The 25660-nt window shown below is 36.1% G+C and overlaps 1 protein-coding gene across 2 annotated transcripts; it reads left to right on the forward strand.

The window, feature by feature from the left end:
- Positions 1–733: 733 nt before the first annotated feature.
- Positions 734–25441, forward strand: Poli (polymerase (DNA directed) iota). 2 transcript variants are annotated; one of them, XM_013510810.1, is made up of 10 exons: positions 965–1039; positions 2374–2499; positions 5868–6032; positions 10698–10850; positions 12456–12692; positions 15193–15371; positions 16272–16363; positions 18927–19054; positions 19914–20119; positions 24447–25441. In XM_013510810.1, exons 2-10 carry the CDS (start codon positions 2463–2465, stop codon positions 25215–25217), a joined length of 1968 nt encoding a protein of 655 aa, XP_013366264.1. In that variant the 5' UTR covers positions 965–1039; positions 2374–2462; the 3' UTR covers positions 25218–25441. The 2 variants fall into 2 exon arrangements, with proteins under 2 accessions (XP_013366274.1, XP_013366264.1); XM_013510820.1 differs by lacking the exon at positions 12456–12692 and having other exon boundaries at positions 734–1055.
- Positions 25442–25660: the final 219 nt, after the last annotated feature.

Genomic DNA, 25660 nt, shown 5'->3' on the forward strand with positions numbered 1-25660 from the left:
CGCGGAGCTGGATGCGTGTTGCAAGCGCAGAGCAAAACACTGACAGCTCTCTCACCAGTCCAGTGGACAGGCGGGCTTGGAACGCCCCGGGGCAGCTCGGTCTTGAAGAAAGGCTGAGACCTCAGCAAGTCTTACCACAAGTTCCAAGCAACAGAGCTCAGCCGCTGTGAGCATCTGAGAGGTTGCTCAGCCTCAAAAGAACTAGTTGCCATTTCGCTTTTTTCAAGAGAATTTTAAAAAAATAGTGGAGCAACTGAATCTCCTATTTTATAACCGACCCGAAGGAATTATATAACCGACCCGAAGACACACAGCAAGATGCTGGGTCTCGATTAGGAATTTTATCTGACCCCTCCAAACTCAGAACCAAAATCCTAGTCAGTTTAGATGTTAAATATTCAGGTTCCGTGTATCACTGCCTCTAAGAAAGAAAACGCAGCACACCAAACCTTAACACGCCTGCTGATCACGCTAGTGGAGACAGCTGCCTTGCCTTTTACCCAATTTCCGCCCTCCCCCCGCCCCACAAATGGCTAGGACAAGGGCTTAGAAATTTCGTTAACAGTTGATCAGATGAACACAGCAAAGATATAAAAATTAAAATTTGAGTCACAGGCCTAACACTACAGCCCTGGAGACAAAAAGGGAGCTGCCCGGCGTCTCACTCCCTCACTTCCGGCCTCGACGGCGCCGCAGCGAGCTCCAGCACGTGCGGCTGCGCGACTCTCGGCGGTCGCGTCACTTCGGGCCCGGCCGGTCAGCCACTACTGCGCATGCGTGAGGACCCCCCGCGTTTGGGGGGCGGTGGGGCCGCGGTTTCCTTGGAGACCGAGAGGAAGCGGCGGGAAGCCGAACTGCGGTTGGCCGCGGCAGCATGGAGAGACCGGGGGCGGGGCCGGAGGAGGAAGGTGGCCGCGACCAGGAAGAGGACTAGGATGAGGATCCCGTCATGGAGCCGGCGGACGCGGGGGCGGCTGGCGGCTCGCAGGGTGCGCCCGGGCCTGGAGAACCCGGCCTTCTCCCTGGTGTGACTGCGGAGGTTGGGGCGGGGCGCGGTGAGGCTGGCGGGCGCCCGAGGCGGCGGCCGTTGGGACGCGACAGTCCCTCCCCACCCCCTCTCGGTTCCTTTCGTTTTCCCGGCTCTCTCCTAGGTGTTCGCGGCTAGTACCTTGCGGGGAGGACTCACCCTGTAAGGCTAGGGAGGGCGCGTCAGCTCTGCAGTGCGTGTGGAGGGGCATCTGCACCCCACCACCCGTGGGAGAGGGCGGGAATCCCAGAAGCAGCCCCGGGGAGAGCCCCCCGCCCCGGTTTCTGGCCGGTTAGGGTCGGAGAAGCTGAGGACCCTGTGGCTCCTCTTTCTAGACCGAGACTGAGAGCTGGCCCCGCCAGGCGGGAGGGCATGGCTCGGAACGTCGCGCGTCTGCTGTGGTCTCCCCATGGTGACCCGCTTCTTAGTGTTCATATCGTGCATCGTTTGGCACGTCTGTCAGAATTAAGAAATTAACGTTGGTGTGCGAGTAACCCAACAACGCTGTATTCAGATGTTGCTAGATTTTCTACTGATGTTTCTTTTTTCTTCCTGGAGCCATACTAATATCACATTGCATTTAGCCTCGCTTGTTTTTAACCATAGTTAAGAGCAGGGTTCACCTCTTGACACCCTCTCCACTCATGGCATAAGGTAGTTTTTTTTTTTTTTAATTATGTATTTATTGGTGCTGGGACTTGAACTCAGAACCTTCAGCAAGTTAAGCTTGTGCTCTATCAACTGAACTATGCCCCAGTCCCTAGATTTTTAAAATCTCAGAATACTGTGCTTATTCAGTCTTTCAATTTAATGTTCATTGATAGTCTGTTATATTCCAAGTTCTGTTCTAGGCCATAGGGCTTTAGCGCTAAAACAGTCTGCTTTCATGAGGGAGCTAAGTATGTTTCACTCACCCACAGGGTGATTTTTGGTATTTCGTATTTCAGATTTTTTTGTTTTTTCAATATGGGTACAGGCCACTGAGGATAATTTTCAAGTTGGTTGGGAGTCGACATTGTTTCAACTTTCTTACCTCCTCTGATTTCTCTAACAGTACCAACTTCTCGGTGGTAGCATTCGTTTACACCCATTACTGATCAAGATTGTTCCACCCTCAAATTACTATTCCAAGAAAAACAGTGTAAGCGATGCAAAGTAAACAGGTTTGAAGGCCCTACTGCATATGTAGTTTTATTTTTTTTTAATGCTTTGATATAAGAATCCAGGGAAAAAAGTTGAAACTGCTGTGGATTCCTTTCCAGACAAAATATTGTAAAGAACTGTCAGCTACTCAGAGAGGATAAGCTGCCTGACTATGTGTTTTTATTTCCTTGTATAATGTGCAGCAGCTCCTGATCAAGCGGTGCCAACACGAAACATTTCACCCAGAGTCATAGTGCATGTGGATCTAGATTGCTTTTACGCACAAGTAGAAATGATCTCAAATCCGGAATTAAAGAACAAACCTTTAGGTAATTCTTGACATTGATATTTTTGTTGTGTAATGATAGATATAGCTACTTTCACTGTACTGTACAATATTTTGATTTAGTAAGCATATTAAAGCTTTTGAAAACTTAAAGATTCTTTATAGGCAATATTTGTTTCATGATCAATTATAAACTTCATGATCCTCAATAAATGATAACTCTTAAGACTCATACTGTATAGCTAACTGAATTAATAAATAGCAAAGTAAACTGTTTCTGTGTTAAACATTAACTTAGCTTTCTAGGCAGGTTTCTTTTTCAGAGTTTGAAATTTTACACACAATATGTCAAAAACAACCTTGTTATTTTTGTTGCATTTTAGTCAAAATTTTCATCTTTTCCTTTTCAAACTTAATTCGTGAATGGTAATAGCTAACAAAATAGTTGGATTTTAAACAGAACTCTAAATATTAACAGCAAAATTTCCAGAATAATGCAAGCAAATTTTTAAATATAAAAATTTTATATTGAGGATTTACATGTTGGTATTTTTCATATTTTAACGTTTTTATAGCATATCTTGCATTGGAAAGTAAGGATTTCTTTCATGCATGCCAGAGGATATTTTAGTATTAGCGTAAAGAACAATTTTGGGTTTTTTTCTACCTTCCTGTGCTTTTCTAGCTTCTTTGATGATCTGTGAACAAAGGAGTGACTAGTTTTTGGCATATGAAGGTAAGGCTAGGATCTTTAAACTTTTCTAAGGATATGAAGGATTTAGAATTAAAAGACCTAATTTTTTTCTCTTAAGGACATTTTTTTTAAACCAGGAATTGAACTCAGGACCTTGCACTTGCCGAGCAGGTGCTGTGCTGTTGAGCCGTATCTCCCGCTCCTAAAGACATTTCTAATTATAGTAGTAATGGAGCACAGGATGGTCTATAGATAATGTTTATTAAATTGTATTATGTGATTAAGAAGTACAAATACGTGATTATCATCAAGTGAAGGATTTGAATGCTGAGAGTTTCTTGGAGAAAACTAGGTAATCTTTCATTTATACTCTACAAATATATGACCAACTCAGGCTGTGATATACAGTAGGGAATCCTTATAGTGTAATTCTGTATTAAAAGACTTTATGGAAGATTTTACCCCCGTCTGATTTTTATATATTTCAATGATGATTAAACTATTACCTTTGACAGTGATTATATTTTTGAGTATAATCTGATATAAAGAAATTAGTGTTTATCTATTTTATATTAAAAATTTAAAGATAATTCCCTGTATTGATTGTTACTGTACCTAAAATGTACCAATAAAATTAACTAGAAAAAAATTAAAAACAAGCCAGGTAAGGTAGTGTGTGCCTGAATCCCAGCACCTGGGAGCTGAGGCAGGAGAATTGCCATGGGTTTGAGGCCAGCCTGGGCTAGGCCATCTTGGACTAAATAGAAGGTCCCTGTCACAAAACAACAACAAAACACAAAAATTTAAAAACAAATTGTAACAGGAATGGACATAACCTATGTGTTTGCATGTTACATATTTTTTAGATAAACGTTTTATTTTTTTTATTTTTATTTTTTTTATTTTAGAAATAAAAGGAGGAAAATACTAACAGATCGACGACATTTTACAAAATAGCAAAGGATCAGTACAGACATTACAGAGTTACAAACAGAGTGGTAGGGAATTAACAATGCTTATTGTATTACATATTGATATCTTCAATGTAGTTTCTCATGAAAACACATATAGACATACAAAGCTAATCAACCAATGCCTCACTGACAGTTTCTTTCAGCAAGGAAATACAGGACAGTAGAACACCTGTGTTAACTATCCTGCATATACATATATACAAACTTTCTCCTTCTTTCCCTTCTCTTTTCCCATATTCCAGTTATCCTTTACCTAAGAGTGCTTTCGTATCAATTCCCAATGTCTGTCATATCTCCTAGTTTAAATTAACTCTTTCAGGCTTTACACTAGAGAAACAATGCGGTGCTTGCACATGTATGTTTGATTTATTTCGCTTATGAGTATGGTCTCTAGTTGTGACCATTTGCCTATAAAAGCCTCGAGTTTATCTTTCTTTACAGCTGAGTAATATTCCATTATATAAAAGTACCACAATTTTCTTATCCAATCCTCAGTGGATGGACATTTGGGTTGCTTCCACATTTTAGCAATTACAGATTGTGCTGCTATGAACATAGGTGCACATACATCACTGTGATATGATGGATAAACGTTGTTTTATAGGGGCATCAATTTGTCAATTTATTTTTAAGAAAAACACATTAATTTTAGATATCCTAAGTTGCCAATAAATTAGAATTTTTGTGCAGTCTGTGGGTAATCATGGTATCATTTCTGATAGCTCATAATACTACCCTCACTATCAAATCATCTGGAGATGATAATAAAGAACAGTTCAGTAATTAGGATATTTATTGGGGGAAGATGCCTAACAGTTGCTGTAAGTTGGCGCTTGTAGCAGAACATTGCTTTTATTTACTGGCATTTTACTCAGAAGATACTGTAAATTATTTTCTTAAGCAGCAACCAGTTTTTAAGTCAGTTATTTTAAACTGATTATGTGACAGTATAAATTAATGGGATTTTGTGTTTGGAAAAAAATCCTCGAATGATTTGATTTCTGTCATCACTGCAAGTCCATATAAAGTACTGATTTGTGGTAATTTTTGTTAAGTTTGAGAGACATTCACAGCTTGCCTATTGTATAAGAATGATAGACCTACATTCTAATATGTAGGTCCTACTACTGTTATTCAGTGTTGTTTGACTTAATGACAGCCTTCTTCCCCAAGCAGACAAAACAACCAAAGATTAAAAGTAGGATATGGGAAGCTGAGTGCAGTGGTGTCTGCTTGTAATCCCAGTCCTGAGGGAAAGTAAGGCAGAAAGATTGCAAGTTGAGTCTCAGTCTGGCAATTTAGTGAGACTGTCTCCCCCAAAAAGGGCTGGGATTGTGACTTGGTAGCAGAATACATCTGGGTTCCATCTCCAGTACCAGAGGAGGAGGAAAAAGTAGGATGGATATGGGAAAAGAATTTTTTACTACCTCATGATTCATAGTTAGGAGATAGCTCAGAAACCTGGTGTTTCTTCTTCAGAGGGCTTTGATGAACAGCTGTGTTTAAGACATCTTTTTCTTATCAAAACACATTGCATGTAACTTACACACTTGAATGGATTCAGTAAATCATATTTTATTTTATTTTTTTGGTTTTTTCCAGTACCGGGAATTGAACTCACAACCTTGCGCTCGCCAGGCAGGCGCTGTGCTGCTGAGCTAAATCCCCAGCCCAGTAAATCATATTTTAAAGTGTTTCTTCAATCCTGTGTGATATTCACATGGAGTGTTTATTTTTTTATAGGTGTTCAGCAGAAATCTTTTGTGATTACTTGCAATTATGAAGCCAGAAAACTTGGAATTAAGAAATGTATGAAAGTGAGAGATGCAAAAGAAAAGTGTCCACAGTTGATACTAGTGAACGGAGAAGACTTGACTCGTTATAGAGAGATGTCCTATAAGGTTACAGGTACAAATTACAGGCAATATATACTTCAGCATTAATTTTTATACAGGACCCCTATATACTGTGTACTGCATACATTGTAAATGGCACAAATCAATTTCCTTTTTCCTATAAGCTTTTTATTTGAGGTCCTGTCTACTACTTTAAAATTATATAAGGGAGTGACTTTCTGTGTTATGAATAATGTCAACAAAAAATGTATGGTTGGAAGTAATTTGAACTTTGCTGTGACTTGTGTTCATATAAATAACAAAAGCCACACGGGGTAGCACACCCAGCATTCAGGAGGCTGAGGCAAGAGGGATCACCGCCATTTCAAGGCCATCCTGGGCGACATAATAAGTTCAAGGCCAGCGTAAACTACATAGTGGGATCCTACCTCAAAAACAAATAACAAAATCTGTAAATCAAAGCTTCAGAGTTAGAAAATGGGACAATATATGGTAAAAGAAGATAAATATTAAAATTTTTTTTTTTTTTGTAATGGAAATCAAACTCAGGACCTTGCGCTTGCCAGGCAGGTGCTTGTGCCACTGAGTATATCCCAGACCTAAGATTTTAAATTTCAATAAATTATAAAGAAATACAGTGTTCTAGAGCACTAATGATAGTTGGGAGAGCCTTCAGTAATGTTTGTTTAGCATAATTAAAAACTAATTTCTTAAGAACTCCGAGCGAAGATAATGGGTAGATTGTTTTTATGTTTTTAAGTATAAGTATAAAAATGTAAAGTTCGCACATGCTGAAATTTGGGTTTAAATTAGAGGAAATACAAAAACGCATTGGTATATTGCCAGTGTATATAGTTTAAAAATGCATAAGGTCAGCTTTGTATTTCTTTTTTTTCCCAGTGTAGGAAAGGTTGAACCTATGAGGGTTTTGTTTTGTTTTTTTTTTGCATGCTAAGCAGATACTTTCCCACTGACCTATATCCCCAGACCTTTTTTATTCTAATTTTCAGACAAGGTCTCCCTAAATTACCCAGGCTGGCTTCAAATTTGAGATTCTCCTGTCTCAGCCTTCAAGGTAGCTGGGATTACAGGCATGTTTCACCACACAGCTGTGTGGCTGTATTACCCTTTTTATTATTAGTTTTGCTTGTTTTTCTTTTATTAATTGTAGCATTTTCATATGCAAAGGGTTAAATATATATAATATGCAGACAACTCTTATAACTTAAAAATAGACAAAGGGCAAACAATACAAATTAGCAGTAGACAAAGATGTGCAAACCCAGTGTGCACCAACTGCAATGAAAAAAAATGCTCAAATTCATTGATGACTAAGGAAATTTTAATTGATATCACTTTATATTTGTGATACCTGATAAAGCATGTGAGAAAATGAAGTATAAAGTGCAACAGCCTTTTAAAAAAATAATCAAAAACCACATTGAAGTGAAAGATAAAGGCTAACGGGGGAGCTTCATGGTAGAGTTCTTGCCTAGCATGTGTGAAGCTCCCTGTTCGATGTCAGGTGCTCTGAAGGTACTGAACCAACTGATACCAACTGATACCACTGCTGAAAATTCATTAAATAGAAATAAACCAGTGGTGCCTAAAGATACCAGTTCACAATTATTTTAGCATAGTCTGTAATTGGCAAAAGAGTCTTTAGATTCAAGAATGGAATAGTCAAGTATTTTATCCATGCTAGTAATAGAGCGGTAGACCTAGCAATAGAGCAGTGTAATTAATATTTGATGATTCACCAGCTTTGTACATGATTTTATTTTTAACTTTTCCTCTTAAACCTGGCCTTTCAAGAATGCCAGTGTGTCAGTAATGATGTCAATTAAAGGGGTTGTTCTTGTATTATATCATGGAATAAGTTTTTAGTCAGATGTTCCCTACCTGATATTGAAAAGTTTATGAAAGCAAGCTTAGCTCTCAATATTTAGTGTATCTATCAGTATTTTAATAGCCTTACACAAAGTCAGTGAATGCAGTAGTTCTTTGAAGAGAGTCACTGAGTCCTGTATAATTTTAAGAGAAAGGAAATGATTTATGTCCTAAAATTTTAAAAAACTTGTCTTTTTTGTGTAGTATTCTTTTTATTTTAAAGAGTAAAAAAAGGATAACAGAATAATAGGGAGGGCTTACCAAATTACAGACAAAGTGGTAGGAAATTATCAATGGTTTTTTTTTTTTTTTTTTTTGCAGTACGGGGGATCGAGCTTATGACCTTGCGCTTGCCAGGCAGGCACTTATGCCACTGAGCTATATCCCCAGCCTCCCAATGGTTATTGTTTTGCATATTGTTATCTACAAGATAGTTTGTCAGGAAAACAAATAAACAAATAATAGTGAGTTACAGACAAAAGAGGTAGGAGATTATCAATAGTTGTTGTACTCTACTTTGGTAACTTCAAAGTGGCTTCTAAAGAAAATAGAGCTATGACGTATTGAATAATCATTAACTATTCTCAGTGGTGGTTGTAGGAAACACATAGTAATAAACATACATCGATTTACGAAATAGGAACAATACAGGCATTACAGAGTTATGGATAGGTCAGTAGGAAAATATCAATGGCTGCTGTAATACATGGTATCTTCAAAGTGGTTTCTCAGGAAGACAGAGATACGCAAGAAGGATCTAACGAGTAGTTACAGCCTAAGGGTTGTCAAAAATAGCATATTACCTCCTCACCAGTGACTCCTGTCACTGAGGTGTGACGGCTGGAAGGAAGGCCAGGATTGAAAAGAAGAACCGAGAGACTTGCATCTGTGTCCAGCAACAGGCTGTTTTCTTGTTCCTCCATAGTCATGACTACCCAGGACTCCTCGATGGAGATGACGGTCTGGCCAGAGGGAGAAGGCAGAGTATGCCCCAGGCCCCCTCATTCCTGTTGGACTAACTGGTAGGATGGGTCTGAGTTCTGGAGCCTCCGCTTCAGAGGGCAGACCGATCACCAGTGGTCACCTTTGCATTCAGGGCATGGCCCAGGGGGCCTCTTAGGGCAGTTCCTCTTGAGGTGGCCTGGCTTTTAACAGTGGTAGCAGATAAATGCAGTCGTCAGGTTCTTCTTGGGGCCCCGGGAATCAGACTTGGGCTCTGTTTCTCTTAGTGCTGCAGCAAAAGCAGCTGCTTTTTTCTCGATCTCTTTGTTTTCTCTCCTTGGCCGCTGCCTCGTCATGGCTATGGAATACTGAGGAGGCAGTTCTTACTAACATCTCAAGTGAGCCATCTGGGGCAAAAGCCATTCTTTGTAGTGTGTAGTATTCTTTTGATAAATTTTTCTAGATGTTACTTTTGAATATTAGGTAAGTACTTTTGAACATGGTTGGAATTCTTTATAATCAAATACATGGTCAGTCTGTCCTCAAGGGAAATAATGGATCTCTAGGTAGATCAGAAGTTACTTTTGATATTTACCAGGTCACATTGTTGTCTTTATTGTTTTTCTGTTATCATTGTTGGCATCAATAATACAGATAGGTATTTTTAGTATTTTTGTGAAGAAAGATCTGTGTGGACTGACTTAGTCCTTTTATTTCTGAGCCTTCAGATTATAGTGCCTTAAGCCCCTGTGCATTTTTATATGCTAAGAGAGGTATAGTTAGCTCACTGAGTCCATGGGTTCTGTACCTGTGGGTTCAACCAACTGAATTGAAACTATAAAAAATTTTTTTCTGTACTAGACTTAATAGAGTTATTCCCTGGATAATACAGTATGATAATACAGTATTCCCTGGACATACACTAACCATTTGCACTATTTGAGATATTGTAAGTAGAGGTGATTTAAAATATATGGGAAAATGTGCTTAGGATATATGCAAATATCATATCAATTTATATAAAAGACTTGAGCATCTGCTGGTTTTGGGATCAGTGGGGGTCCTGAAATCCTGTGGATACTAAGGAACTACTGTATTGCTGTCATTTAGCTGATGTCAATAAAAGGTGATTTAGAGAGAGGTGAAAAATTCTTCTAAGTGGTTTCAAAGTTGCTACTAATTTTAATAGGTGAGAATTGGTAGTCCTTTTAAATTTATTCTTAATATTCATGAAGTTCAATTTATTAAACATTTGACTTAAAGATTAGTTATTATGCTAGATGCTGGGTATTTGAATATAAGTTGTGACTCATCTCTGCCATTCTGCTCTTAAGAAATATTCTGGGGAATGGCTAATCAAAATACTGTGTTACAGTATTTTTTGAAATTTAAGTGACTTGTTTGACTCAATACGTAGAACATTTAACAGTTATTTTGTTTGGCCTATTTTAAACTCTTGTGGAAAATATAGCTAAAATATATTATTACTTTTTACTTTCCTAAGCAGACTGTAATTTATTTGACACACTGCTTCAAGATTATAATTAACTCTAAGCATTGATTAATGTACTAGAGGTACGGAAATTGTAAGTATAGAAGATTGAGCTAAATATATTACCATTAGTAATTGCCCTGGGAATGTCATTTTTGGACTTATTTCATTGGAAAATATTGCCTGTACTCAAAATGTTCTGTAGGAAAAAAATTCTTGATTACCTGAGGGTGTTATTAACATAAATTATTCATATATTAAGGCTCATTAAAGATACTGTGTAACTGTATATATAAACCTTTAAGGATAGATGTAGTGTGTCTTAAGCATTAGTTAGATCTATTCTAGTTATAACTTCAGTTACATCAGTATTGTTATATTATTTCAATCTAGAACTGTTGGGAGAGTTTACTCCACTTGTTGAAAGACTCGGATTTGATGAAAATTTTGTGGATCTAACAGAAATGGTTGAGAAACGACTCCAGCAGCTACAAAGCGATGAACTCCCTGCAGTGACGGTGTCAGGCCATGTTTATAGTAATAAGTGTGAGTGAGTTTTTATTCATTCTGCTTAATGGCTAAAAGTACACTTATTATGTTCAGTGAGTTCACTGTATCATTCTGAGAGCATAGGACTTGTTTTTTGGAAATATACCCATATTTAGTCAGTAATCTGTCTAAGATAACTAAAATTAGGCATTGCTATTCCATAATATTTGCAAAAAAAAAAAAAATTTAATGACATGTAGCTCAGAACTCAGTGCAGTTTTCTTCTGTCTGACAGTGTCTGTAAGAACTGTGCCCTCCTTCGGTCATCCCCTCATGCTGTTCTCTTGACTTTGTAGCTCAGTGCTGTACCACTAAGCCATACCCTCAGCCCCTTATTCACTGACTCAGTTAACAGCTGTGGAATCTTGTCCAGGCCATGGAATCATGTCTGCCATGTCCTAGTATATTCTCCAAGCTCCTATTTAATCATTCAGATAATCGTTATTATTAGTAAGAAACCAGCGTGGTTCATCTTCATTCCATTATTAAGAATGAATGACTGATAATGTTTCGAGGGATGTTTGCACTGACGATAAGTGCCAGTGAAAATCTTCATGGGACTTGCAGACATCTTTTGACTGTTGGTGACTCTCCATATCATACCATATGGAAGACAGGCTGCTCTTCTTTTGTGTAAGAATTGCCTGACCTCTGGTGCTAGGTCTCAGCATGTGCTCCTCTTATACTTTGAGGGCTGGTCATCTACTTCGAGGCTGGTCATCAGTCTCCAGTACAGTTTTCCACAGAAGAAAAGGGGCAGAGCTCAAGTTTGTAGGAGATACAAAGCTTTTCATGTGTCCTTTATACCTGTGCTTTTTGTCAGAGCGCTAAGTTGCAAGAAGATTCATAACATACTTCTGTGTAATTTTTAAAGCAAGCTCAGATTATATTGATTGGAACACACCACTGTGCAGAGCTAGATTTCATATCCCAAAGAGGAAATGTCTAATTATTTACTGATTTTTTTTACTTGATTAAAAAGTTCTGTTTCAAACCTATAGAAAAGTTGATAGAAACGTTCAGTGAATACTCATTATATGTTTTCTCGTAGGTATACCAAATACCATTTTTCCATGATTAGCTTGTTCTTTTTGTGGAAAGATTGGTTGATTGATGAGCCCTTTAAAGTGCATTGCAGAAATTATGTCACTTCTTCCCTGAATCCTTCTAGCATGAGTGCCGAGAATAAGGATATATAACTTAATATTTCACACCTTAGAAAATTTGCTTTTATGCAGTTTCCCTACACTTTTCAGGAAAGTTCTCTTAAAGTTTTGTACAGGTCAGAAATTTTTTAGGAGCACATAAAGTTAGTGTGTAAATTTTAGGTATTAATGCCAGTAGGAATTTTTTAACAGATCAGTTTTCATAATCTAAGTATTCCTAGTATATATTTGTTATCACAGGGCATTGGAATTCACATGTGGTATTTGTTCACAGTATTCCTGTAAAAAACTAAAGAAATAAGTCAAATGGGTAGCAGGGTAGTGGTAGTAGGGGTAGGAGGATTTGGGTATAGACTGAGCCCTGTACCTTATAAAAATTCTTGTAGAAAAGAAAACTACAATAATTTTGTGTAACTTTTAACGACACTTTTTGTAGCTGTAAACTTGAATGATACTGTACACATCAGACTACTTATTGGATCCCAGATTGCAGCAGAGATGCGGGAAGCCATGTATAATCAGTTGGGACTCACTGGCTGTGCTGGAATCGCTTCTAATAAACTATTGGCAAAATTAGTTTCTGGTGTCTTTAAACCAAATCAACAAACAGTCTTACTACCTGAAAGTTGTCAAGATCTCATTCTTGGCTTGAACCATGTAAAGGAAATACCTGGTAAGACAAATAGATTTTAAATGCTTATATTGGCTTTATTGTATTTCTTTATAATCTTAAAGTTTATAGATACAACATAATTCCTAGAAACTTGTTCTTGCTCTTGGAGAAAACTTAAAGGAAAATGAAACAAACCCATGATGTTCCCTGGAACAAATCTGTATAAGGAACCAAATGAAAGTACTTTTCTACTTATGGTCATAAAAGTTATAACCTGGAAATGTATGATCTTTTATTACCAGTCTAGTGTTCATACTCTGTGTATTACATCTGTAGAGGAAAGTTCAGCTTTTTCTAATGTTCTTTGGGGATTATATATAAAATATTTGGGCTCCAGTGGACCTTTCAAATTTCTAGGTCAAGTTTCTCATTTTAAAGATGAGGGAACAGATTTCCTTTAGGGGTTCACACAGGGCAAACTTGTATCTTTAGAGACTAAATACTTACATTTTTATAAACCATCTGTAGTGAACATGGTAAATTTTATTGTAGCAATCCTGGGGAATGAGATTAATAAATCTGTAAGACAATTGAAATGTAATCTTCTAGATGTTGTAACTTCTCATCTTAACCCATGTTTGTGTGATTCTAAAATGTATGATATACTATCATACCATCCTCAATATAGTACAGTGGTACTTTGGTTTACAGACTTAATTTGTTTTATGATTTTGGGGAAGATGGCTGCATTTATGTTTGTTTGGATAAGATGCCTATGGTCGTGTTTTATCACCTGATGCAGAGTTTGCAAATGGAACAAAATTTTGCTAGGTGCTTTTGTTTGTGAACTGAATTGTTTGCAAACAGAAGTGTTCATGACCCGAGGTGTTACTGTATAATTATAATGTGTAATTTGGGGCCTGCATTCTGAAGAACAGTGTCATACTAATAACATTCTTACTTGCTTTGTATTTTGAGGGACTGCATCTGTGTTTTTATAGGCTTTTGGCTTTTTCTCTCATTGCTATTGCTACTGTTCCTATATTTCTACTATAAAACAAGGATCAGTCCACTTTGATCATTACCCCACCCCCTCACCTGTCTCCTCTGTTTACTACATTTACTGTGCAAGAAGATCTGATAGTTAGAGAAGTACTATTTTTTTTTTAAATGAAAGAAGTACAAAGGCATTAAGTGGTCTGTTTCTCCTATGAATAAAACAACTTTTAGTGCAAGAAATTCATAGTAAAAATTTTGTAAGTAAGATTTGTGCAAGATAGGATTTGTGTGGTGGTGTTTATAGAAAACAGCTTAGCTGATAAACACACATGAATTCCTATAGTGATAGTCTTTTTGTTTACATTAATAATCATGATTCTTGAGTTCTTCCACAGTAGTGTATAACAGGTGATAAAAATTTCATTTTATCAAGACAGAATTTATTGGCTGTCTGTCAATTTATTTTACTGTGCTACATGCACAGGCTTCACCTAAAACTCAGGGGACCTGAATAGAAGAATAACCTAATTTGCAATGGAGTTTGATTTAGCAAAAAAGTTTTTTTGTTTTTGTTCTTTTTTTGAGACAGAGTTCTGCTCTGTAGTCCAGGCTGGCCTTCAGCTCACTGTGTAGCCCAGCTTGGTCTTGAACTTGGAACAGTCCTCCTGCTTCAGCTTCTTGAGTGTTTGGATTACAGGCATGTGCCACCATGCCCAGATGATTTTAGCAAAATATTACAGAACTTAGGAATTTAAGATATGGTTCAACTGTGGAATTCAGTATGGAGATTCCTCAAAAAACTAGGATTAGAGGTCCCATTTGACCCATCTATTCCCTTCTGGGTATCTTTCCAGAAGAATTAAAAACATCATATCACAGCAATATATGTGCACCTATGTTTATAGCAGCACAATTTCTAATAGTTAAATCTTGGAAACAACCCAAATGCCCATCAACTGAGGAATGGATAAAGAAGGTGTCTTTTTATATAATAGAGTATTATTCAGCCATAAAGAAGGATAAACTGGAGACTTTATAGGTAAATAGATGCAAGTCAGGACGATACTCATAAGTTAAATAAGCCAGATGAGTAAACATGGTATTGTCTCCCTAGTATAAGAAGCTGAAAGAGTAAACAATATCTAGAATGTACAGTGGACATTGTAAAATGGGAAGAAACTTCAAAAGAGCAACTTGGATGTGGAAATGGAGGAAAGAAGGAAAAGGCAAAAAAGTACATAAATATAAAAGATAGTTATACCACTAATTTCTCTTAGTTCATTGAAAAGAAAGGTTTGTGCTAATATTGTTTGGACAGTTAAATGCCGATATCTTGTACTCTGAGTAATTTAAAGATAACAATATGCAAGCTATTAACCATTGTTACCCTCCTCTTACCTTGTTTTGAAATTTTGTGGGTTTCTGTTTAAAAGAAAAAAGAAAAACTCCAACTTCAGAACACACACACACAAAAGATATAGTTCATATTTTTTTAACATTTTAATTAGCTTTACTTTAAGGAGTAAAGATACTTAACATTTTATACTTTTGTTTTGTTTAGGTATTGGCTATAAAACTGCCAAATGTCTCGAAGCACTGGGAATCCATAGTGTACATGATCTCCAAACTTTTTCATCCAAAATACTAGAAAAGCAATTAGGAATTTCAGTTGCTCAGCATATACAGAAACTCAGTTTTGGAGAGGATAATTCTTCTGTGATACCCTCAGGACCACCTCAGGTATAAGACCATGCTATTTATCTTAATTAAGTACTGGTTGTCACATTATTTGAAATCAAGATTTCTAGTGTTTGTATTAGCCTAGTTGGCTTTCTAGTTTATTACGATCATGTTTTTACTATTCTAATTTGATTTTCAGTTAGTAAATGATCCCTTTCCTATGAGAAGGGTAATTTATTATACTAGATTAATAAATATTCTTAAATTGACACTTTGATATTTTTTTTTTTTTTTTTTTTTTTTTTTTTTTTTTGGTTTTTCTCCGGTACCGGGAACCGAACTCACGACCTTGCGCTTGCCAGGCAGGCGCTTTTGCCGCTGAGCTAAATCCCCAGCCCCTTGACACTTTGATATTATTTGTAAATCTAATGTTAGCCACTTTGAATACAGCTTAATTTTACTAGCTTATAATGCAAATATGTGGCAAAATATTTTAATGTTTTAAAAATGTTGTATTCTGAATAGTTCAGTGATTTAACAGACTGGAAAAGGTGTAATCACTCAGTTAATACTGTTTTTTTTCCTGTGTTACAGGCACTAAGTGCTTTATTTAGCCTTCTTTAAAACAAACTTGAAATAGGCAGTACTATTATTTTTTCTTTTTTAAAGATGAGGATAGTGTACTTCACAAAGGCTAAATACTTCCCCAAGGATAAATCATATTTGTATTTTAGGGGATTAAAATCCTGGCTATAGTCATATAATAAAGTTTGGGATTAAGACAAATAACTTCAATAACTTGAAGATAAAAAGAGTTAATATAAAAGTGAACTAAATGGTTCAAACTAAGACTGAGAGATAAGTTAATAAAGAATGTGTTAAGTATTTATCTGACATGTGCACGGCTAATTGGATGTTTATTGGTGTTTACATTAATTCTTGTTTATAATTCTTTGGTAGTCCTTTAGTGAAGAAGACTCATTCAAAAAGTGTTCATCAGAAGTCGAAGCTAAAAAGAAGATTGAAGAACTACTTGCTATCCTTTTGAATAGGTGATTTTCAGTCTATTTTGCCGAGTCTTCCATTCTATATGAAAAACACTGAGTGTTCTAGCTTGGATTTTACTGGATTAACTGGAGACTGTCAATAATGGTATTCATCATAAGGTTTTTATTATCTATATTATAAACTACTGCAAAGACAGTAATATGTGCTTCTTTTATGGTTTTTTTGAGACACGGTCTTGCTCTGTAGTTTGAGTTTGCTTTGAGCTCATTATGTAGCCCCACTGGCTTTAAAGTCATGGTGATCTCCCTGCCTTAGCCTCCTGGGTGCTGGGATTATGGGCATGCACAACCATGTCCAGCTTACAATACGTGTTTTTAACTGATTTAATCCATCTACTTCCATTAGTCTGATTCTAGTGATGTGGTAGTTATACTGTGGATCTTCAATTATCGTAAACCTGAGTTTTATCCACATCTTCAGTGTTCCTAAATATGTTCAACTCCCTATGTGAGAAGGAAATCTTAATATTTTTTGATGGCAGATGCAAAGCCTTTGCCCTTAACTTTATAGTTATTGTCTTTTCAGTAAGAGGAAAAAACAGAAGTAATTCTGTCAGAATTCTAAAACTTCTATAGGAACAGTTACATAAATTTGTGGTAGTTGAGGGGATAGGAAGTTATTAAAGCACAATGTTGGGGGAACTGAAAGAAGCCTTTTATCTCCTTCGTCTGTCTGTATAAAAGAGAAAGGAGTTGAAGAAATGGCGACGTGAGACTGGGTGTGATTGTGAGTGTGTGCAGGGCTTCTGATTTCTGAGTTGACATGAACAGTCTACTGGGATGATTCTGAATGTATGAACAGTGTAACAAACTGAAGTACAGATTTGGTTTTCTGATTTGCCTTAGCAAATGTTTTTCACTTCGTAGAAGAATACTAATCTCTTCTCCCATTTCTCTGATTCTCTGTTATTACAGATTTCTCAAATTGAGGTAGCAGAAGTCTAACACTTTAGGTGTGCTTCTGTAATAATTCTAGAAGGGCTAGCTGTATCTTAAGAAAGTGGATTTGAGTTGACTCTTAAGTCTCAGGGAACTGATGAGGTGACATTTCTGAAAACTTAGTTGTCACATGTGGCATGCTGTCACACGCAGCATGCGGTCACGTCTGGAGTTTTAATCACTGCTGGCTGCATGCAGCGGAGGCTGCAGCAACATGACTCAGGCTCTGCGGGGGAGCGCACAAGTGAAACTGGGTCATCTGCTCAGCTTCAGCTAAATAGGACTCCGTACTTTGAAATACCAGGCAATAACTGGAAACAGTTCTACCCATAGAGAAACCACAAGAAGTGTATGTTTGACTGGTTTTTCTTATGTGAAGAATCAAACCAGATTTTAGAACCTATGAGATGCCAGGTGTTAAACATTGATCCAAGCTCTGCTTGCTAGTCCCCTTTTTCCACATCGTGGGGCCTGTGTCAGTGACTGAAATATAATAGCTTCTAAGTTATTAGTAAAAACACAATTACGTATGTGTCTCTGTAATTACTTTTTTCTTCAGTATATGATGGTGAATTCTATAGGAATGAAAGAAGTATAAGACCATATAATTGTTAATCATTTAAAAGTGCTTAGATTTAATCTTTTTCTAGTGCATCTTCTTTAGCATATCATACTCTTTGAATGATATTCTTACATAAAAAATAAGTTTAACTAGAAGATACTTAAACTAGTAACATATTTATAGGTACCATTTAATTATCCTAGTTGACTAGCCATCAAGTTTTCTGATAAAGCAATAACAAAGGTATAATTTGGTAACAATCTCATTTTTCAATTCAGAATCATCATTTGCAGTATATTTAACAATATGTATTATTTGTGTTCTTGATTTTTATATGTGTTACTCTGCAAATAAAAGCAAAGTGTTACTTTTACTGATACCTTTACATCTAGTAATTAAATTTTCTACTTTTTAAGTAAATTTTCCTTATTATTAAAACTTTCGTTTTAACTCAACAACCAAGATCATTTGTATGTAATTCTTTTAAGATGTATGTGCCTGTATTTGCCCTAAATATAGTAGGTAGTTGATCTACATAATAATTGCTCTAATATAATATCATCTTATGGTGATATTACTGGTTCCCTGAGATCTGTTTGGGGAATGCCTTTTATTTTTGTAAAAGTAATTTTGTTTTGTGAAGCAAATAAAAGTTTTTATTCTGTAACCTCATTTCCTGAAACAAATTTATAAAAACTTTCCTTTTGTAAGTTTTGGTTTACTTGCTTCTGCCAGATGTCCTGCTGACTTTAATATGTTGCTTACATTGTAGATTTGGATTATAAAACAGCTTGTTATGTCTTACTCCTTTTCTAATTTTGACAGTACCCAGTTCTGAGTGAGGCCTGTAAGCCTTACGTTTAAAATTTCTGAGCTTTAATGTGTGGACTTTTGAGATATTTATTTAGATATTTTGGAACTTTTATTGCTTAGTATTTAGTTATCTACTGCATGTTATGCAGCTGACACTGTTGAACAAATGCAGTGTTACGCCATTTTAAAAATCCTTAATACTTTTTATAATTTCTTATTTTCCCTTTTTTTAAGAGTATGCCAAGATGGAAGGAAGCCCCATACAGTAAGATTAGCAATCCGTCGGTCTTCATCCAAGTACTATAGTCGTGAGAGTCGGCAGTGCCCTATTCCAGCCCATGTAATTCAAAAGTTGGGGACAGGTATGGACTAGTTTTCTAAGGAATTAGTTGACAGATTGTATTTGTAAAGAGCAAACTTTCAATTAGAAATCTACTCCAAAAAGGAGTGTTCATGTGGAGTAAGCGAGCATTTCAATTTTTGGATGTATTTTGTTCAATTAGATTTTATTGGTACATTTTAGATATACATAGTTATCACATTCATCATAGAGAATTTATACCTATACATGATAACTTGGGTTTTTTTTCCCATTTAAATATTTTTATTCTGTTGGAAACTTTCACTAGAAAATTGTTTTTTTGATGTTTTAAATGGATAATAAAAGTAAACATTCAGTGAAGCACCTAGATTCTAAGATTCACCTAAGATTCAGTGTACAAACTTCAAAGTGAACAAAATTATGGTAATTATATATTGAAAATTTAGCGAATAATGTCAATGTGCCCAGTGATACATATTTTGGATTTTAGTTCTTTTTTTTCAATTTTTTTTTTTTTTTGAGACAGGGTGTTGCTCTGTACAGTCTAAGCTGGCCTTGAACTTGGGATGGTCCTTCTATCTCAGTCTCCTGATTGGTCAGATTACAAGCATGTGTCACCATGCCCAGTGTATTTTAATTTTTTCTCTTTTTTTGTACTGGGGATTCAACCCAGGGGCATTTGACTGCGGAGCTATATCCTTAGCTCTTTTTACTTTTTAGTTGGAGATAGGATCTCACTAAGTTGCCCAGCCAGGCCTTGATTTTACGATCTTCTTGTTTTAGCCTCTTGAGTAGTAATTTCTTAATTTAAGCAGTAAAAATGTATCTTAACCTCTTAATATTACTTATATATATATTACAATGTGTTTAGATACTATCTTCTTAAACATTTTATTTAGGAAGTTGTGATGTGATGACCCCATTGGTTAATATACTAATGAAACTGTTTCGGAATATGATAAATGTGAAGATGCCATTTCATCTTACCCTTCTAAGTGTGTGCTTCTGCAACCTTAAAGCACTCAATATTGCTAAGAAAGGACTTATGGATTATTATTTAACACCATCGTTATCAGCAACATCACACTCTGGCAAGCACAGTTTTGTAAGTACACTCTTACTGGATTAGTGAGGTTAAATGGTAAATCAGTTCTTTGGGGTACTATTGTGTGCTTGATTTACTTGTTCTCTAGTATTTATCACAGTTGATGGCCTTGAATATATATCATATTTCCACAAAAATATGCCTGGATCTTATATTAATTTTTACTTTAAAAAACACAATAGGACATATTTTCAGGTGCTGTCTTATTTTTCATAGACAACAGTCTACCTGCATTTATTTATGTATAACAATCTACATTTACCCAAATATAATCATGTCATCTTCTTCTGGAATGTTGTGATAGCTTTCCAAACCCTGAATTCCAGCCTAAATACCTTTTTTTTTTAGTTCAACAGTTTTACAAGGTGCAAAGTGAAATATACAAAAAATTATTTTACATATAGTACAGGAATTGAGACATATACTATTTAAAATCAAAGGACAAAATTATTTATAATTGAAGAAACAATGTTTTTTATACAAATATAAAAATGTGAAATAATTAGGCAGTGACTTAACAAAAGATTGCTCTGTTGAATAAATGGCCTTGCTCCCAGTGTTAGGGAAAAAGCATTTAGATTCTTGCCATGAAATCTAATATTAACTGTATGTTTTTCACTGATGATCTTGGATTGTGTCTGTTTTTTTGTTGGGTTTTTTGTTGTTGTTGTTGTTGTTGTTTTGGTACTAGGAATCGATCTCAGGACCTTGTGCTTGCCAGGTAGGCACTATGCCACTGAGCTATATCTCTGGCCCTTCACTGATGTTCTTTATTATGTTGAGGCAGCTTCTTTCTATTTTACTAAATTTTTTTTATTTTAAAGAGAAAAAATAAAAATAATTTGAAAACAGGTTAGTGAGAGAGTTACAATAATTAATACACTGTGTATTGTTGTCTTCATAGTAGTTATTCAGAGTATAAGGTATAGTCATGATATCTTATCCAAACAATGTTAGCACAAACCTTTCTTTTTAATGAACTAAGAAACTAGCTGTATAACTGTCTTGTGTATATATATGTATATATATTTTTTTTTCTTGAGACTCCATCTCCTGTAGAACCATTGGCCCTAATCTCTCATGTCCAGCAATAGAGCTATCCTTCAATGAACAGTTCTTATCCATGTAGCTTGCTTGTAGTGTGTTTGCAACATAGCTGTCAGTGATTTTATCCCATGAATTCTTCACCCAAATGTCAACCTCTGAAAGGTGAGGCTTCACAAAGTTTCCATAAATCAAGTGTTAACTGAAGATGTGTGCGACAAGAGTGGCAACAAAAGTGGTGACAGTAAGGAATGAAGGTGCAAGCTAGGTATAGTGGCATATGCCCATAACTGCAGCACGCAGGAGGCTGAGGCAAGAAGATCACCACAAGTTTGAGGCCAGCCTGGGCTACATAGTGAGTTTAAGGCCAGCCTGAGCTACTACTGAGACTCTTGTCTCAAAAAAAACAAAGCAAGCAATAAAAGATGGTCCATACAAAAGCAGTGAAAAATTGCCGGCCCCAAAATTCAGAAAATGTCTTGTTATTTCACATGAGTGCATTAAGCATGTCCATTACCACAAATGACAGATTAAATTATGATGATTCATATTAGACACAATCACGTTCCTTTTGGCATCAGGTACACATATTATTTGTGCAGTGGGTCAGTACTCTGGTCATTTGGCAATTAAATTTTGTGTTTACCTGTTTACATAAGCGTTTACCTATTGTAGAAGGCACCCGGTTGGATATTTACAGATACTTAATTATAATTTTTATTATCATTTAAGCATTAATGTCAATATTTATATTTAATTACATATTAATATTATTTTATAATTCATTGTGTCCCTCATGTGTTGCACTGCATGTATTAAATGCTTACTTTTGGCTGATGGGGCTTATTTTGGGGGTAGGATTTATATTACAAGCACCATAAAAATTCATGCTAGGACTTATTTTCCAGTTAGGTCTTATATTCTGGGAAATACGATAGTGATCTAAGAAGAAGACACAAGGATCACCAGATCAGAGAAAACCGTTATGGAGCATCCCTATTTTGGAAGTGATAACACATTACCTTAACTAGCTATAGGAAGGTGACGGGTTATCTCATAAATATGATAGTGTTTTTGGAAATTAGAAATAAAATTTTTTTTTGTCTGTCAGTTTATATATAAACTACTGGCATCTGTCCCACAATTTTTAATTAAGATATTTAAAATTTTGAAATTTTATTAACTTCTCAATAGCATTGATAGGATTTGATTTTACAGTTGTAACAATGTGGCAATAGGGAGGCAGAAGCCAGTTACATTTTCAAATGACTAAAACACCTGTATAGGTGCACCTCTACTTTAGTAAATGTAGGGTACTATAAAAAAAAATTGCTTTCACCTCTTACAGTAGTACATACCTATAGTCTAAGGTACTTACAACACTGCGGCTGGGTGAACACAAATTTGCAAGTTCAAGGCTGGCCTGAGCAATTTGGTGAGACCTTATCTCCAGATTAAAAAAGAACTGGGGATATAGATGAAAACAACCCTCTGGTTTGCCTAGTACAGCAGAAAATAAATAGATAAATAACATTTTTATACAAGTGAGTAATGCTTGTGATTAACTCATAATTTAAATATTTTTAGTCAGTCAATATAATTTTAGTAGTATTTTTATCTCCACTTAAACTTATAGTGAAAACAGAATAGTGTTATGAAAACAATGAATTAATGCTCTCTTCAAATTACTTTTATTTTTTGACCTTTTTTATTCTATTTAGTAAATGAAAATTATTTTCTTTTTTATTTAAAAGTATTTATCTTTTATTTAAAAGTTAAAGTATTTTATTTAATCCATATGAAGCAAATTAAATTGGGCATGGTGGTGCATGCCTGTAATCCCAGCACTCGGGAGGCTAAGGCAGGAGGATCACCATGATTTTGAGGCCAGCCTGGGTTACATAAATGAGTTCAAGGCCAATCTGTACTACATAACAAGACCCTGTCTCAAAAAAAGGAGAATTACAGATTGTAGTGAACATTGGCATTAGAGATAAATATAAGCAAAAGTGGAATAGCATTAAATATAAGTGAAAGTACCTTCTATATCTGAAACACAGTATTCAGTAAATCTAATAGCTAGAATCTTTTGTACTCCTTTTATATTTTTGGAGTTACTGTTGTAGTAATGTTTACTGAGCTGTATTGGCTGGTGTATACATTTGGATGCTACTGTGTCCATCAGCAGGTGAATAGATAAAGAAAATGTGCTATTTCTACATAGTAGAGTTTTCCTGTACCATAAAGAAAGATAAATTTGAGTCTTTGCAGGAAAATGGATAGAGCTTGAGACCAGAATGTTAAGTGAAATAAATCAGATCCACAAGCTTAAATACCACATCGTTTCTCATGAGAAATCCAAAATATGAAAAAGTGAAATAAAAGATAATAGGAAGTAGGGAAATAGACTTTGTTCAGATGTGAAAGGGATCAAGAGACGGAGGAGGAGTTGCCGGGAGTGGTGGCGCAGGCCTGTAATACCAGCATTCGGGAGGCTGCGTTGGGTGGATCTTAGTGAGTTTAACACCCACCTGGGCTACATAAGCGAGTTCAGGGCCAGCCTACACTACAGGCTGGTCTCAAAAACAAACAAAAAAGAGATGGAGGAAGGGAGAGAGGAAAAGGGATGGATGAAAAAAAGAGTTAAGATGTGCTGTGTGCATGCACCAATTCCCCATAAGGAATGGAGTCATTCTGTGCTATTACCGTGTACTAGTAAAAAATAAAACCAGAAAAAACAAACGTGGAAAGGAAATTCAAGTGAAAAACTATAGAAAAATCACATAAATTAGAATTGAAAGTGTTTTTAAATTTTTATTTTATGTAAACATAAAATATTATATCTGAAGAATAACATCGCATTTATAGAAATAATCTTTTCCTTTCTATTAAACATACCTTTAGAGCAGTAATTTTTGGAAAATCAGGCTTTCATACTCTATGCATGTATTTATAAAAAGACAAACTTTTAGGTGAACCATTTATTTTTTCTAGGCCACAGTTCTTTTATTTACAGAAATGGATTTTTAAATACATGATTATTGAGATCCTTTCCAGGTTTCAAAAGTCCGTACTTTGCTCTCCTCCTGGAAAAATGAGTAAAGATCTACGTGGTAGTGTACCTGATAGGTCTGATCTAGTTGTTTGGGGCTGGCCACAAAGGATTGAAGGTGCTGAGTAGCATTGAAATATTTGTCATATAATAGCTACAGCCTCATTTCAGCAGCAGGGATAATTTAAAAATATCAGATATCTGAATTTTTCTGTTACCTTTGTGTTCTAGAAAATGAAAGATGCTTACATGGAAGACTTTTCCAAAGACAAAGAAGCAAACTGTGATTTTCTAACAATGGGGAGAATTGCAAGTATGAGGACAGAAGTATCTTCACCAGATAGTACAAATTTTTCAAGAGAGGAAGACGTTAATGGATCCCCACACTACTCCCTTCCTGAGGATGTTGATGAAGAAGTCTTTAAGCAGCTTCCAGCAGATATTCAAGAAGAAATCCTTTCTGAGAAATCCAAAGAAAAATTTCAAGCGAATGAAAAGTTGAGTTGTCCACTGCGTACTTCCAGAGGAGTATTATCTTTCTTCTCTACAAAACAAATTCAGAATACTCCCTTAAATCCTAGAGATAATTTGTCCAATTGCAAGCAGGTATCCGCTGTGTCTCCCTGCGAGGCAGGAACATCAGGCTTAAATAGCAGTAGTTCTTGCCTGTCTAGCCCAAAAGAGTATTCATATTGTATCGATAATGGACTAAGAATGAGTCAGGGACCTAAAGAATCTCAAGGGTTCCATTTTCCTAGTACAAACCCCGTTTTCCATTCATTTCCTAATGTGCCGAGTGAGCAACTTTTCTCCAAAAACCACACTACAGATAGCCATGAACAAACACCAACAGGCTCTCATCAAGGACTCATAGAAAGTAGAGAGCAGGGTTCTGCTGAGGAGAAAATTAGTTTCCCACCTGATGTAGATCCTCAGGTTTTCTATGAACTACCGGAAGAGGTGCAAAAAGAACTGCTGGCTGAGTGGAAAAGAGCTGGATGAGATCTCCACATTGTACATAAATAAGCATGTTCAGAAAAAGGTCTAAAAAGCCAGGGAAGTATCGTTGGTCTCAGATTAGCAGTTTGTTAAGCTCTTCTGAATTAAACACTAATATTCAATAATACAGAAATCCAATGTAAAATGTTCCAGATAAAACAAGAATGGTTACAAGAAGTAAATTTCAGCACAAAGCATAAATATATAACAGAAGCAATAATGTAAAAGTATTACCTTCCTCTTATTTGTACAGGTTTTTTTTTTTTTCTGAGACTGTCTCGCTATGTAGGTCCAGGCTGGCCTGCAACTTGCTGTGTAGCTTAGGTTGGCCTTGAACTCAGGATCCTCTTGTCTCAGCCTCCTAAAAGCTGGGATTATAGGTGTGTACCACCGTTCCTGGCCCACAGCTATTTTTATTGCTTTTCAATAAAAGGACTATTTTGGTC

This window comes from Chinchilla lanigera, unplaced genomic scaffold (genome assembly GCF_000276665.1).
Source record: "Chinchilla lanigera isolate Chin_1 unplaced genomic scaffold, ChiLan1.0 scaffold00001, whole genome shotgun sequence".
Taxonomy (NCBI): Eukaryota; Metazoa; Chordata; class Mammalia; order Rodentia; family Chinchillidae; genus Chinchilla; species Chinchilla lanigera.

Coding starts and splice junctions, on each gene's coding strand:
- Poli (XM_013510810.1), top strand. CDS start 2,463: ATGATCTCAAATCCGGAATTAAAGAACAAACCTTTAG. Junction 10,851..12,455: donor CCATGTTTATAGTAATAAGT/GTGAGTGAGTTT, acceptor CACTTTTTGTAG/CTGTAAACTTGAATGATACT. Junction 19,055..19,913: donor AATTCAAAAGTTGGGGACAG/GTATGGACTAGT, acceptor CATTTTATTTAG/GAAGTTGTGATGTGATGACC.